Source organism: Urocitellus parryii, chromosome 10 (genome assembly GCF_045843805.1).
Source record: "Urocitellus parryii isolate mUroPar1 chromosome 10, mUroPar1.hap1, whole genome shotgun sequence".
NCBI lineage: Eukaryota > Metazoa > Chordata > Mammalia > Rodentia > Sciuridae > Urocitellus > Urocitellus parryii.
The window spans coordinates 140306186-140321296 of NC_135540.1; the positions used below are offsets into that span (position 1 = coordinate 140306186).

Below are 15111 nucleotides of genomic sequence, written 5' to 3' on the forward strand. Positions count from 1 at the left end.
CTAAGCTCAGATTAGATTTACAAGGCTCTTCTCTCAATATAACAGTGCACTAGGTAGCAGGCAGGCCTGCGTCCCAGTCCGTCGTCACCCACAGACCTTAGCAAACCTGCCTGAACTTCAGATGTGGTCCGAAGGTGTGAGGGCCTGGCAGTGGTCAGGCCGGAGCAAGGCCAGAGCTAGACAGCAGGGGCGCACCAGGCCTCCAGACTCTTCTGGGATCAGCCAGTCCTGCTCAGTTCCTCCTTCCCCCCCAGTCCCAGCCTGTGTTTGGCCTGAGCCACCTCCACCGTGACAACAATCCAGGAGACTGATGAAAAAGCAAGAGCCCCCCCAACCCCAGTCCTCCCTGTAAGAGGCACCTATGAATAAATGATGTAAAAGCCAAATAACCAAGTAAAGCCAGGAAACGCTCCGTCAAAAATAAATCAGCAGGAGAAATAAAGATAAGGCTCTGACGGGCCGTGGAAATGAGGTGGCAATCAACTCACCTAAGCGGCAAGTTCAGAACCCAGCTAAAGCTCAAGCAAGAGCTACAAACAGGATAAATGTCTGCTGGAGGAAAAGGCTATTTTTAGCGGTAAGACTATCAGAGATCTCCATGCATTCTAAGCCCCTGACATTCTGAGTGACATTCGCTTTCTGGGAGCTCCTAAGCCTGACTATAAGCCAAGATAGAAAGATTAAAAATAATTGACAATGCTACAATTAAAAAAAAAAAAGGACCAGATCCCCAAACTAGTGTCCAACCGCAGTGCCTGACACAGAGCTGGCCTTCAATGATACCAAGTGCCAGGAAATGGAAGGAATTTAGCCCACGGCTGAACAATCTCAGGCCCTGCGTGATAATCAATGTTAGACAGTCCTCACGCAAAGTCAGATTAGCTCCCGAGGAGCAATGCATCCAAACTCCAGGGCTGATGAGCCCCTCATAAACACAGACACCCCACTGCATCTAACACCAGGACCCATGAACTGCAGCAGCCAGCTGTAATCTCACATGACACAGGGACACGGAAAGTGGACTCTTACCTTCCACCGATTTCCAAATCAAAGACAAAGGCAAGAGGGTTTATGCTTTGAAGTACCACTTAATCTGATCAAATGGTTACAGAGAACTACCTATTTGCAAATTAAGTATCCAGGGGCTAATTGCAAATCCCGTCATTTTACTCTATTTTTTCATTTCCGAGTTTTGGAGGAAAATGACTTTTATTTAGGAACCAAGATGATCATATCTGCTTAACACACTAAGTGACATTTATGAATCTCTGTCAGAACTTTTCTCCCCATCGCCCACATCCCCAACTCTGGACGGGGGGCAAATGTTGCCTGTCAACCTTGGCATCCTACTTAGGGAATTAAGCTACAATGAACACGGGCATCTGAATGGACGCCAACCCTGAAAGACAGAATGATCAACAGACCCACTTCCCCCCTTGGGCAAGGCCAGCCTGCACCTGGAGGCTCAGGCCAGGCTATTCACAAAGGCACCTGGTCATTGGCGGGGGGGGGGGGGTACCCTTTCAGGCAGGATGACAGTCACTCTCCACTGAGGACTCCAAGTGGCATGAGTCACACAATGTAGGGCCCTTCTCCAGGCAGTAAGTAGTCACTCCCAAGAAGGAAGAGGCAGAGCTGCTCTGGCCCTGCCTGGATCCATGGCCATGTGCCACAGGACACTGTCCCCCCGCCATCATTTCCAAGGGGACAGGATCAAGGAGTTACTGGATTTCCAGTCCTCTGGTTTTCAATGTTTTTGAGAAAGTGCTCATCACTTGAACACTTCTCTTTTGTATCCACCAATGTGACCCATGCTCAGCAGCAACTCTCCCTGTAAAAATGCTCTACCTGCCAGCGAGTGTCCTCCAAGTCATCAAATGAGTCCCCAGCAGAGAGAGGAGGATGCTAAGGCTCATGGAATTTTGCAAAATCTAATGTGCCAAACGCTAAATAAAGAAAAATCTGTTCTCTCTCACTTGGATGTATAACAATGGATAAACCTCTTGGGCCTAGTAAAGTCAGATTCTTCAACTTTCAAACATCAAAAATAAGAAGGCCTATCAAAGAGCATTATCCTGAGGACGAAATTAAATGAGGTGTGTGAAAGAGACTGCACATTTTAAAATCTAAAATAAATGTTAAAAAAAATAAGCCATGTGGTTTATCAGCATTATAATTACTCCTCGGTGGGCAGTGAGTGCGTGAAACTAGGAATCTAGGAATCTAGAACCTAGAATCGGAAAGGTTTCCTGTAAGTGGCCTCCAATTTGAGAGGTTTCACATGGTCCTATTAGTAATGAAGAGCAGTGTCACAAAAAAGGGGAAAAAAGTCAGATATAACAAAATGAAATCCAACACGGAGGAAATGAAGCCCTGACTAGTAGTAATCTGATTGGGTTAAGGTGATCTGTAGGCACACCCTAGCTGCCGACAAGAACAATATCATCCTAGTCCTCAAATTATCACCTCAATTCTCACATATAATGTCTGGTACATGATTAAAAATACTCAGGCACATGAGGAGAAAAGACAATATGTACAAACACTAAGAGGAAAACAGACAAGAGAAAATGAGTGTATAATAATGAAGTTCTCAGAAATTTTAAATGAATCATGCTGACTATGTTCAAGGAAATAAACAATAAGATTAAGAATTCTGACATACAACCGAGTGACTTAAAAAAGGGAACATACAAAGAAGTCATCTCAAAAGCTCCAGTTGATGAACCTTATCTAGTGACAGTCAGCTATGTGGCTGTGACCCATGAGTGTGGCCAGGAGAAATCCTGGGCAGTGTAGCACCCTAAGAGCCTGGGCCAGGGAGCTAGTCTGGGTTGAAAACCTGACCCTATTATTTACTATTTGCCTTTGGGGAGGCCAAGATGGCTATGGTTAAGCTCCCTGGCCAAGGCTCCAGCAGGCTGTTTTTAGTGTGTGGCCAAAGTCATGAATACCCTGATGCAGTGTAGGCACTCGAGGGCGTGAACACCCTGACACAGTGCAGGCACTCAGGGGTGTGAACACCCTGACACAGTGCAGGCACTCGGGGGTGTGAACACCTGACACAGTGCAGTCACTCGGGGGCGTGAACACCTGACACAGTGCAGTCACTCGGGGGCGTGAACACCTGACACAGTGCAGGCACTCGGGGGCGTGAACACCCTGACACAGTGCAGGCACTCGAGGGTGTGAACACCTGACACAGTGCAGGCACTCGAGGTCATGAACACCTGATACAGTGCAGGCACTCGGGGGCGTGAACACCTGACACAGTGCAGTCACTCGGGGGCGTGAACACCTGACACAGTGCAGTCACTCGGGGGCGTGAACACCTGACACAGTGCAGGCACTCGGGGGCGTGAACACCCTGACACAGTGCAGGCACTCGGGGGCGTGAACACCCTGACACAGTGCAGGCACTCGGGGGCGTGAACACCTGACACAGTGCAGTCACTCGGGGGCGTGAACACCTGACACAGTGCAGGCACTCGGGGGCGTGAACACCCTGACACAGTGCAGGCACTCGGGGGCATGAACACCCTGACACAGTGCAGGCACTTGGGGGTGTGAACACCTGACACAGTGCAGGCACTCGAGGGCGTGAACATCTGCTTGTGAGCAGGTGCCCACTTACCTTCCTGCTGGTTACCTAATAATGTGCCTTCTTTGTCTGGGCTGCATATATATCTAAAAGGCCCATGGAAGGACTCAGGGGGTTGGCTGGGTCTACTGCCCCACTGCGTCTCACCTCTTCGGCCACCTGCCCGGATCCTGCATGTTTCCTGGGCCCGAGCCTCCACCCAACGGTGTCCTTGGGGAAGTTACTGAGCCTCTCTCAGGTGCTCATCTAAGAGATGGTAGAAACAATACCTGCTTCACAGGGGGGCTGCGGGGATTCCATGAACGGGGTCTGTCAAGTTCTTACACCAGAATCCGGCAAGGTGTTCTACGTACCAGGAAGTACAGCCTAAGCCTTCCTTAACTAGCCAGCAGCCATTGCAGCCCTGCTCTGGCCTCCCTCTCTAGATGCCTCTTCTCCTCCTCTGTCCTCAGGCCCCACTTCCCACCCCAGGCACACTCACCCTCCGACACCTCCCCAGTCACATTTGCTCACTTCCCGTCCTCACCTGTCCTCTCTCCCCTGATTAGCCCATTGGAAAGCTTCTACTCCAGCCTCAAGGATGCGCTGCACCGTCAGCTTCTCTGGGAAGCATTTCTACGGCCCTCCGAGAGGTAACTACTTCCCCTTCCGCACTCGGCCAGCCTGAGTTCCCCTTAGCAAACCCTGGGTCAGTCCTATTTGTGTCTGTCTTACCCACCGGGGGGCGGGGCTTGCCTCTGACTGTGCCTCACGCTGTGTCTCTTCTCCTGAACGCCAAGTCTAGTGTCCAGTGCGAGCAGGTTTTGATGTGGAGAGCAGGCCGTGCCTTGCTCTGAGTGCCACCGCTGAGAACAGGAGAGCGGTTTCCAGGCTGTGCCTGACCCCATGCTGCTCCACTTCATAAAGCAGTAGTTGGCCATTCTGAGTATCTCTGCACCTTGTTTATGCAAGTCAACCACCACCCTCTGCTTAGCACAGCCACAAGGCACAAACTAATAAAAATGTAACTGTGCTAATAAAGAGGGCCACCTGTGGACCTGTCGAAATAAGTCAGAAGCACATAGCTTCAAACCTACACCACAAAACCCAGACCAATGAGCCACACATCAGACCAGCAAAGGAAGCAGCCCCTCATCCGAGACCCATCAGAGGAGGAGCACCCCAGGCTGGACGCAAGAGCACCCTGACCTATAGCCTTGTCACGAGCCTGGTCCAGAAAAAAGCACCTCAATGTCAAAATTCTGACTCTCTGTCCCTGGGCCTCAGCTCAGTGCAGCTTTTCCAGACTTGATGTCACACATGGCCCACTCCAAGATGACACTGAAACTGCCATCAGTCTGGACCCTCACCTGGACCATCTATAGAACCGCTCATCTACAGTGACTCTCTGCATCCATATCTGCTCTCCGCCCTTGCTCGGGAGAACGCATCCTGTAACCCCGAGGCCACCTTCACCCTTTCTGTAAATACAAAGGCCTACATATGAACACACACACGTGGTATAGTGTGCAGTGTGACTCGAGGGTCAGAGACAGAAGTGATTAGGAGTAGAGGATAAGAACTGTGATTGCCGGGCTTGCGGCTGTCAGCTGACCCACGAGCATGGGCTGAGTGGCCACTGGTGAAAGCGGTGTACCTGTGAGCTCACTGCTATTCAATAAACCCTGCCGTCACACAAAGACGCAAGCACGTCTGGTCCATGTTAACAGCACGTCTCGCTCACAGCATCGGATGGTGACCACCGAGTGATGCATGACTGAGCGAGTGGCAGACGCCTGTTTCCTCCCTCCCCGCAGCTCAGACGCTCACGGCCTGGCTGGAAGCAGAATGGGATTCGGGATTCTTACTCCTCTAAGGCCTGCAGCATGCTCCCGGGGTCCTCGGAAGTCAGGATGTCCACCATCTGGTCGTTGAGGGAAAGGTCCTCATTCACTCCGCCCGCCGAGGTGAAAGGCGAGGGCTCCAACTTGCTCTCGGCTCGCTGAACCTTCAGGAGAAAGGCAGACGCAGCAACTTAGTGGGCCTCCGCAGGACCTCCACACGACGGGAAGTCGGCAGGGAAGGCTGGCGGTCGGCAGGCAGGGGACAGGGCTGGCCTGGCCACCGTGGGCAGGTGAAGCTCTGCTCTTCCTGGAGCCTCCACTGCTCAGTGGAGAAGTGGGATCATGATTCCGACGGCCAGCTCCCGAGGGCTGTGCGCCTACGGCACAGCAGAGCTGGGAAGGCCTTGGGGACCCACGGAGATCTGTGCTGGTGTTGTGCCACCCTCACCACCATCGCCAGGGGAGGGGACCCACACCTGGCAGCAGGACCGCGCGACACGGCTCTGGCACCGTTCTCATTAGAACACGGAATTGAGGTGGAAGTGACAGTAGACATCACCAACCCCAACTCTGATGGGACAGAGGAGATATTTGTTTTGTCCCCAGGGTCGTTAATTCCACAGAAATGGGCAGCAGCTCTAGCTGACATCATTCTGGGAGCCTGGCACGTGTGATGTCATAACACTCAGTGCCCCACTTGACAGATAAGGAAACTGAGGTTCAGAGTAGTGAACAGCACATGATGGCCACACAGCTCAAAGGAGCCAGGCAGCCCGAGTCCCAGGCTGCTCCACTGGAAAGGCCCCCGTGTCACAGCACATTGTCTCCTGGGTTACCACCACTGGCAGATAAATAAAGAAAACGTGAAGAAGGCTGGGGTTGTGGCTCAGCGGCAGAGCACTCGCCTTGCATGTGTGAGACCCTGGGTTCGATCCTCAGCACCACATAAAAATGTGTGAATAAAATAAAGGTATTGTGTCCAAATACAACTCAAAATAAATGGTTTTTTAAAAAAAAAGAGAAAGAAAACGTGAAGAGACTCCACTGCGTGGTGCTGGGCGAGTGCTGCAGGCCTTCAGACTCCACCCCTCTGCGCTCCGCCCGCAGCTGCGCTCCAGCCCAGCACGGCACATCCGCTCCCTCAGCAGGTAGAGCTGGGTCAGTGACACGAGGTGCCATTACGTGGGCCGCTTTCCTCCTCACTTCTGCCACCAGGAGACAGAGGCCAGCCTCGCTTTGTGATGGCGCCTCTCCTCCAGGAGATGGAGGCAGAAAGAGCAGCAGGCCCCCTCGGCCGGACAGGACTTCTACCTCCAGAAAGGCAGGGCTCCAGACACTGGGTCCTGGCCTGCGCTGGGCCACCTGCAGCTGCCCAGACTCACGAACCTCAGTTTCCCACACAGAGGAGGAGGGGGGCGGCAGACGTTCCTTCCCAGGGGCTGCAACTAGGGGTGGCGCTGAGTCACAGCGGCTCCAGCCCTCGATGGCCCTGCACAAACCCACCCAGAGCCCAGGGGGTGCCCTCCCACCCCCGCCACCTGGCTTTCCTTCCTGTCTGTCCACCCATAAACTGGCCAAGTGCTCACTCACCCCCTGGGCCCTGGAGTGGTGCCTCAAGCACAGGTTCCACCCAGGCAAGGGCCACATGGACACCACCTGGCCCCGCTAAACCCCTGCCCCAACCCTGCAGTGGCCACCAGACAAGGCCACCAGCCGACACATGCCTCTTCCCTGGAGGGTCCTGCTGGCCTTCAGATCCCATGCCAGGGCACAGTGTCATCCTTTCTCCTTGCCTCCTGGCCTCAAACAGTCACTGGTGGGACTTGGAGATAAGCACCCTGGGCTGCCTCGTGCCCTGGGCAGGAGTCAGCTGGTGCCACGCCCCCCCTCCCGCCTTCCCGCCTTCCCCTTCCCTCACCCCATGGGGATCACTTCCACGTAAACCCTGAATCCTGGCCCCAGGATGTGCTGTGGAGCCCAGACCAAGAGACGGAGGGGTGCGGCCAGGCGACGGGACTGTGAGGAGCGCTGGGTGGTGTCCAGTGAAGGCAGGGAGAGCCCAGAGAGCCCCTCCTCCAGGAAGTGACCAGCGATGACTGGCAGGGGCAGACTGCCAGGGAACAGCACGGAGCACTGGGCAGATGAAGCGTGGGCGGCAGGAGCTCGCCTCCCAGGACGTGCGTCCCGAGGAGCCGCAGAGCAGAGAGCGCAGGGAAGGGGCAGGAACCCAGCCAGGAGCCTGGGCTCCCCCAAGGACGACAGCAAGCACCAAGGCCACCAGCAGGCAGTGTGGACCAGGGCCTGAAGTGGGTGGCGAGGACACACCTGCCCGCAGTGGGTGCTGGACTGCAGGGCCCTGAGCCCGGCCACTGTGGAAACCAACCAAGGAGTCAAAGACAGAACCAGCTTCAGTGACCACGAGGGGTGAAGAGAGGAAGGAAAGGTGGCACACGCCCATGATGGAACAGAGTTCAGCATCAGCAGATGATGTCCTGTCACCACCTGGGTGACCAGGAGGACGTCACGCTGAGTGACATGAGCCAGGCACAGGAGGACATGTGCCACATGCCCTCCCTCATGTGCTGGAGCCATAGAGGCTGATCGGATAGAGGCAGAGAGCGGGCTGGAGGCAGAGGGAGCGCGGGCAGCGCTGCGGGTGGACGGGGTCTGCTGCTAACTGCACAGCCAGAGGCTGCAGACGACTGCACAGACAAAACAGAGGATGGACAGGATTTTCAATGTTTTCCCCACAAATAAATGTTCCGTGTGTGAGGCAATGATGTGCTCAGGACCCTGATCTGATCACTGCACACTCTCCACAGACATCCAAATACCACGCTGACCCCATGAACTCGTACGACTATTCTGTCAATTAAAAATAAAACGAAAAAAAATTTTTTAAATGAATCACTCAGGGAGGGTTTTAAAAGCATTAGTGGTGAGGATGCAGTCCAGGACACACGGTCAGTGTCTGGAGGAGCCGGGGGTGAGACACCCACAGATCTCAGCTGGCTCCCATCTGGTGCTCATGGGGGCCACCCGCTCGGCATGAACCTTGTCCCACTACCAATCCACTGCCCCAGGAAGAAGCTCACCCGGCGTCTGGCCAGCACGCCTCCCTGCAGACACTGGTATCGTGCAAAGAAGAAGAGTACCGTCCAGCTCAGTGCCAGGGAGACCAGGAAGGCAGTGAAGAAGGCCGCGGCGTGGAGACCATGGTTGGGTAGAACCTGCAGGAAACAGGGAGAGTCACCTGCGGTCACACTTCCCATCTGCCAAGGTCAGCAGATGACCAAGAGTCTCAGCAGAACACACAGGGAGTCAGGAGGGCCAACTGGGTTTGGACCAGCTCTCCCAGGGCCTGGCTGGTTGCCTTGGGGTCCTTGCTGGCCCTCTCGGAGCCTGAGTCCCTCCTGGTGTTAAGGCTCGCCACTCAAGAACGTTCATTTCCAAAGTCACACACATATCAAACATGAGGCAGCACTGGAGACCTGGGTATTTCCTAACAGTAAGGGGCAGAATCTTGCAGGGGCCAGTACCTCAGTGCACTTGAGACCCCCAACCCAGGAGGTCCACCCATCAGGGGTGTAGCCAGGACACAGGAGAGAGAGGGAGGATGCCCAGGGCAGCAGACATTCCCACAGGAGGCAGGTGGGCACCAGGCCATCCTGCCACTCCACGATCTAGGCAGGAGCTCGCGAGGGCTCAGCATGACTGGCAGACAAGGAGCCGCACCACCCAGATGCCAGAGGGACTTGGTGTGCAGCTGCGGGTATGCAGGCAGTAGACAGCCCCTGGCTTCGAGGTCAGAATCAGAGGCAGAGAGCCACCTCACTTGATGTCACAGTCTTTCCAGAACTGCCTGCACCTAGCAGCAGAGCACAGTAGGGCGTGAAGGCCAGCAACTGCCACCCGATGAGGGACACCCTGATGGCCACACAGGCTCCAGGGCTTCCCACCAGGTTGGCTGAGGATGGCGACCCTAACTCCTCCTCTGCCCAGTCCTGGCTCCTCCTTATCCCCCTCACTGGGGGCGTCACCTACAGGTCAATAATGACCACAAAGATACAAAGCAAAATCAGAAGTGGAGGAGATGCACCCTGCAAAGCCCCAGGAAGACAGCACACGTGCTTCCAAGAGCCCCCTGGGTGCAGCACGAGGAGGTGCCCAATCCCAGCAGGGAGTCGGGCTGCTTGTGAGATGCTGGCTGCCTGCGAGGCTCAGTAGGACGCAGCGTCCCAGTTCTCACCCAGGGGTGGGGACGCAGGTCTCTCTGCTTGGCATGAACAGAGTTCCTGAAGGAAAGAAGGTGTTCAGTACCAACTGTGGATGTGTTTGTGAAGCCAGCCTAGTCACAGCCAGCCACGCTCACCAGCCTGGCGGGAGGAGGAACCCTCCTGAGACCCAAGGAATCAGACGCCAGCTCGGGCCGACCCTGCAAGCCAGCCTGAGAGCAGCCCCCAGCCCCAGGGGCCACCCTTTCTGCAACCTGGAAATACACTGCGCCCTCCTCTGTCTCAGCAGCTGCTCCAGAGAAGCCAACCCAGGAGGACAAGTCTCATGCAAAACAGCTGCAGACAACAGGGACACTGACTGCTCAGGAGCCAGCAGACAAACAGCCCACCCCTCATTCCTGCAGCCGCATGCAGGTGACACTCAAGGGCAAGTCCTCCCGACAGACCAGGCCACCCCAGCCGTCCTGCTGTCAAAGCTGAGCCCCATGCAGGGATTCCCCTAGACGCTGAGGGCAGCTGAACCAAAGCACAATGGCAGGCTCACTGCCCCGTGGCTCAGCTGTCTACCAAGAGGGTGGGCAGCCACTCTGCCTCCCACTTGGACCTCCTAAATCAGGACTTTGATTAACACCAAAATGAAACCCAGGGTCCCCTACATTTTTTGTGCTGGAGTATCCCTCTGAGCCCTAATTGTGTACCCACTGGACAAGAAAAACGTCACTAAACTGGATAAACGTGAATAGTATTCCATGGAAGTGACATTAAAATATTGATAAATAAGAGACCCCCCCCCAATGTCTCTAAAGAGGCCAAGGCGCTGGGGTTGAGCTTACCAAGGTCTGCTCTTCAGAAGGGGCAGCCTGTTTCACAGCTTTAGGAAGAGGGAGGGAGGGACCTGGCACTGGCCCTGTGGACCTCCTAGACAAGGTGTCCGGGCGAGGCGCCAGGCTGAGCTGAGCTGCTGTCAAAGCTGAGCCCATGCTGAAGTGCTAACTCCCAGGATCTATGAGGGATCTTATTTGGAAATATGATCTATGATGATGTGATCCAGATGCAGTTGTGTTGAACTAGGGTGGGCCCTGAGTCCCCTGGCCGTGTCCTCATAGGAGAGGAAGATGGACAGACACAGGACACACAGAGAAGATGGCCCTGTGAAGACAGAGGCAGAGGCCAGTGTGCAGCTGGGAGCAGGCGAAGGCTAAGGGCTTCCTGGGCCACGTGAAGCCAGGAGGCACGAGGAAGGTCGCTTCTCCAGAACCTTCCCAGGCAGCGTGGCCCTGCCAACGTCTGAGACTCCCGCCTCCAGCCTGAGAGAGCAAGAGCCTGCTGACTAAGGGGCTGAGCTGTGCAGGTCCCCCAGGGCTCCCAGGACATGGAGCCAGTGTGTGATTGACCTCCTCGCACTCAATGCCCAGCAATCCTGCAGAGATGCCCAGCAGACAAACAGATGAGCAAAGAGATTCAGTAACTCATGTCCACGGCTGAAAAATGCCAGTTGAGCTCTGCTGGCCGCCAGTGCCCATGTTCTCCCCTCAGGTCACACCAACCACCATCCAGGTTGCTGTGAAATTCCTAGTCCCACTCTCCTAGTCCAGGGGAGAAGCTGCTTGACTGGTGAGAACCACAAACAAGGACTGGGCCAGAATCACAGGCAGCAGGTCCTGTGCTGTGCACACACTCCACACTCCCCCTCTCCTCCCTCCCCGTCACCCTCTCTCCTCTTCCCACCTCCACCTTCTCAATCCGAATCTGAGGTCCCACGTTCCTTTGGCCAGGAGAATGGCAGAGATAACTGGAAGAGCAGAGGTGCCGGGCAGTTCAGCGAGGCGGGGTCTGGCTGGACGTGGCACACAGCCAGGATGCACGTCCACACCCACAGAGCAGGGCGGCTCTGTGGATCCTACTGTCTTCTCACTTGCAAATTTTACTTCTGACACCAAACAACAGGCACATCTCGTAGGCAGAGCCTGCCTCCTGGGGAAGACCACCTTAACTACCATATTCATCTATCTGCAGTGCTAAATCACACTAGGCCCTGTCCTTTCCCTGCCCACAGCACCTCTACTCTTCAACTTCCACCATGAAGATGGACAAAGAAGAGCTAGGTCTCAAGATGCAGCTTTCTGGGAAGGAGAAGAGGCCACCCAATCACCACCATCATCATCGTGCTCACCACTACTGTTGTTATGGTGTGGATACGAGGTGCCCCCAAAAGCCCATGTGTGCAATAATACAGGGATGTTCAGATGAAAAGATCAGACCAGTGGATTAATCCACTTGGAGGATTACTATTCTGAAAGGATTCATGGGTGGTGTGGCTGGAGGAAGTGGGTCACTGGGGACATGCCTTTGGGGCTTAGTTTTGTCCCTGGAAAGTGGAGTTCCCTCTGTCTCTCCCCCGCCCCTTCTCTCTGTTTCCTGTCATGAACTGAGTAGACTTCCTCTGCCTGCCATTCCACCATGATGCTCTTGTCTCATTCGAGCTTAGAGCTATAGTTGGTCAACCATGGACTGAAGCTCTGAAACCATGAGCCAAAAATAAACTTTCCCTCCTCTAAGGCGTTCTTGTCAAATATTTTGGTCCCAGGGATGAAAAGTTGTCAGAAACAACCATCAACATTCATCACTACCATCATTATCCTCACCATCATCATCACCATTACCATCACCATCTCCCTCATCTCTGCCACCATGACAACTACCACCATCACTATCATCACCATGACCACCACCACACTGTAGCTCAGTGGTTCCATGGCTTTACATATTTTAATCCGTTTGATCCTCACAATACTATGATGTGTATGCTATTTTAATTCCAGTTTCATAAAGCACGATACCAAGGTCTAAATAAGTTAACTAAATGGCCCAGGTTACAAGGTAGTAAGTAGTGGCTCTGACATATGCAAAAGACATAAATCATTTGTCTTTTGCATACTCTACAAATTCTTTCCCAAGTTTCTCATTAATCTTTTTAGTGCTCTTTTTAAATGTCAAGTTTTCAATTATTTCCAACTATTTATATACTCAAATCCATGGTTTTCTTTAGACCACATAATATTAGCTCATATTTACTTTTTACAATAATTTTAGCTATTTAGACTTTAATCTCTTTAGGAAATTGATTTTTGTTTTTCTTCCAAAAGATCTAGTCATTTCCCCAAAATTTACACATGGCATTTTCCCTATGATTTAGAATGCCATTCTATTGCACACACTAGACCTTTCTCATCCTCAGTGCTATACACAGCGTTACTGTAGTTCTGTGATATTTTTAAGGTCTGATAGGGTACATTTTCCCATGTTACTCTTGCTTTTCAAAATCTTCCCATCCAGCCTCGTGAACTCAGATTTTCAGGCGAACCTTGACTTGATCACATTGCCCACAGAGTCTCATGGGAATTATTACTGGACTCGCAGTGGATGATTCTGGGTGCCGTAGCCACTGCTGTAAACGTCTCGATTGGACCTGAGATCCTTGCAGCAGAACACTGCATCCGGGTCTCTGGTGCCTGGTCAGGTGCTGGCCCCTTCACCTGCATGTCAGGGAGACGGGGCACAGGTGAGGGCTCTTGGTATCCGAGCCCTGCCCCCCAGGTAGGGCACAGTGTGATAGTCTTTTTCCCTCAAAGACTACTCGTCCTGGAGGAAGACAGGGTCAGACAACATCTTGACAAAATGGAAAGAAATTCCTGAGGCCTCCTTTTCCTTGAGTGATATGTGTCAGTTTTCACGTCAAGGAGATCAAGGAGATGGAGGGTCCTCCGCATGTTGCAGGAAGAGCAACTTCCTGTCTTTACTGTGTTTTTCAGCTGCCTGATGAAGACTCCAGGGGAGCTGCCGGCCTCCCTGGGCTCCTTTTCATGCACTTGCAGCTTCCTAGTGTAAGCTCAGCGTCTCTGCAGGTACCAGGCAGCCCTGTGGGGCACACCTGGTTTCCAAGGGCACTGCCCTGGGTGTCTCCCCAGTGGACTCCAGTTCCATCCAACCAGCAGTTGGCAACCTTCAGCTGCACACTTCAGAATATCCCTCCCGTCTTTAAGCCTCACCTCCTCCAGGAAGCCTGCCAGTCTACCCAGCCAGAGCTCTCCTTCCCTGTTGGGACCCACAGGACAATTTATATTCAAGTCATAAACTCAGAAATTCAATCATAACTGTGCACCGTTTGGTCTTTTTTGTTTTTCATTTAATGTCTCAGTGTGATGTGGGGACAGTGGCGTGAAGGGGTTGAGTCTCCAGATGGCCCCAGACTCCATTGCTACTTAAAATCTTGCACTGGGCCAGACCCACTCTCTAGCACCATGTGGGCACCTGAGCCTGGGGCCCTAGGAAGCGGCACACATTCTCAGCCATTGCAGATCACCTGGCAAGGCTGTCGGAGTCATGCAGGTGTGTGCTGAGTACTGTGAACTGCCAGGCCCTGCACAGGGTGCCCACCTGCTATCCACCTACCTTGACAACCACCCAGGAGGTGGGTCCAAGGATCACTCTCATTTACGACTGAGGGCCAGAGAGGTAAGCCACCCTCCCAAGACCACAGTCAGTGGAGGGACAGGGACTCGAGGCCAGGCCTTCTGGTCTGAGTGCCCGCTATGCCCACAGCAACGTAGGGTGCCATCTCTGTATTCCTCACATCAATAGGGTGCTGCTTGAACGTGGCGGCAGGGCAGGCTGCACCCCAGAGGGGCACTGCTCCTGCTTCCCCAGAAAGGCAGCCGTAGGCCCTGGGTGGGCTCAGTGCCATCCTCCCAGAGGGCTGGGCACGAAGCAAGGACAGCCGTGAAGTGGATGCAGCCACGCAGCACCAGCCCTCTCCCCAGAGCGGCGACCACCACTGGTGACAATCAGCTCAATCAAAGGATGCTGACCTATTCAATGCCACCTGCAAGGTAAGGCACTGGGGACACAGGAGCTCACAGCCAACAAGGAGAAATGGTCACCAGTGTCCCTGAGGCCCACTAGACTGTGGGCTCGTCTCACTCTCCATCTCGTCTGCACAGGGCTCCAGCTCACCAGCAGGTGATGTGGCCTGCTGCCTGGTGACCCTGCCTGGCTTTGACTGCTGACCTCCACCCACTGGCCATGCAGAAGGGTTAAATTTCCAACACTGCTAGCCTCAAAGGGCTGCCTGAGGGGCTGGGCCGTGGATGACCTCTGGGGACATGGGCTGGTGGGGTCCTGGCCTCTGGGGACATGGCCTCCCACCACTCACTGGTGAGCGTGGCTCTGCTCTCAAATGCCCACACAAACAAGGGGGTTTGTGCCCAACCCTGTTTTCCTGCAGGAGCCTGGAATCCTGGTACTTGCCGGGCAGAAGGTGCCCACGTGGCCAGCCCCCGACACCCTGCCAGCGAGACCCTCAAGCTTCCCTAGAAGATGCTACGCCCCACGTGCTACCACAGCACTGGCTGAGGGTTTGGCGCACCCCGAGCTGCCCCCATGCGGTGGTCTT

At 54.1% G+C, this 15111-nt stretch overlaps 1 protein-coding gene across 2 annotated transcripts in view; it reads right to left on the minus strand.

The window, feature by feature from the left end:
• The window catches only part of Evc2 (EvC ciliary complex subunit 2), a 101666-nt gene that overhangs the window by 63556 nt on the left and 22999 nt on the right, over window positions 1–15111 (minus strand). For both annotated transcript variants that reach the window (XM_026395276.2, XM_026395275.2), the window contains exons 8-9: window positions 8520–8654; window positions 5449–5588 (exon numbers count right to left, since the gene is read on the minus strand). In XM_026395276.2, the coding sequence (XP_026251061.2) occupies window positions 5449–5588; window positions 8520–8654 (275 nt within the window). The remainder of the gene's footprint in view (window positions 1–5448; window positions 5589–8519; window positions 8655–15111) is intronic.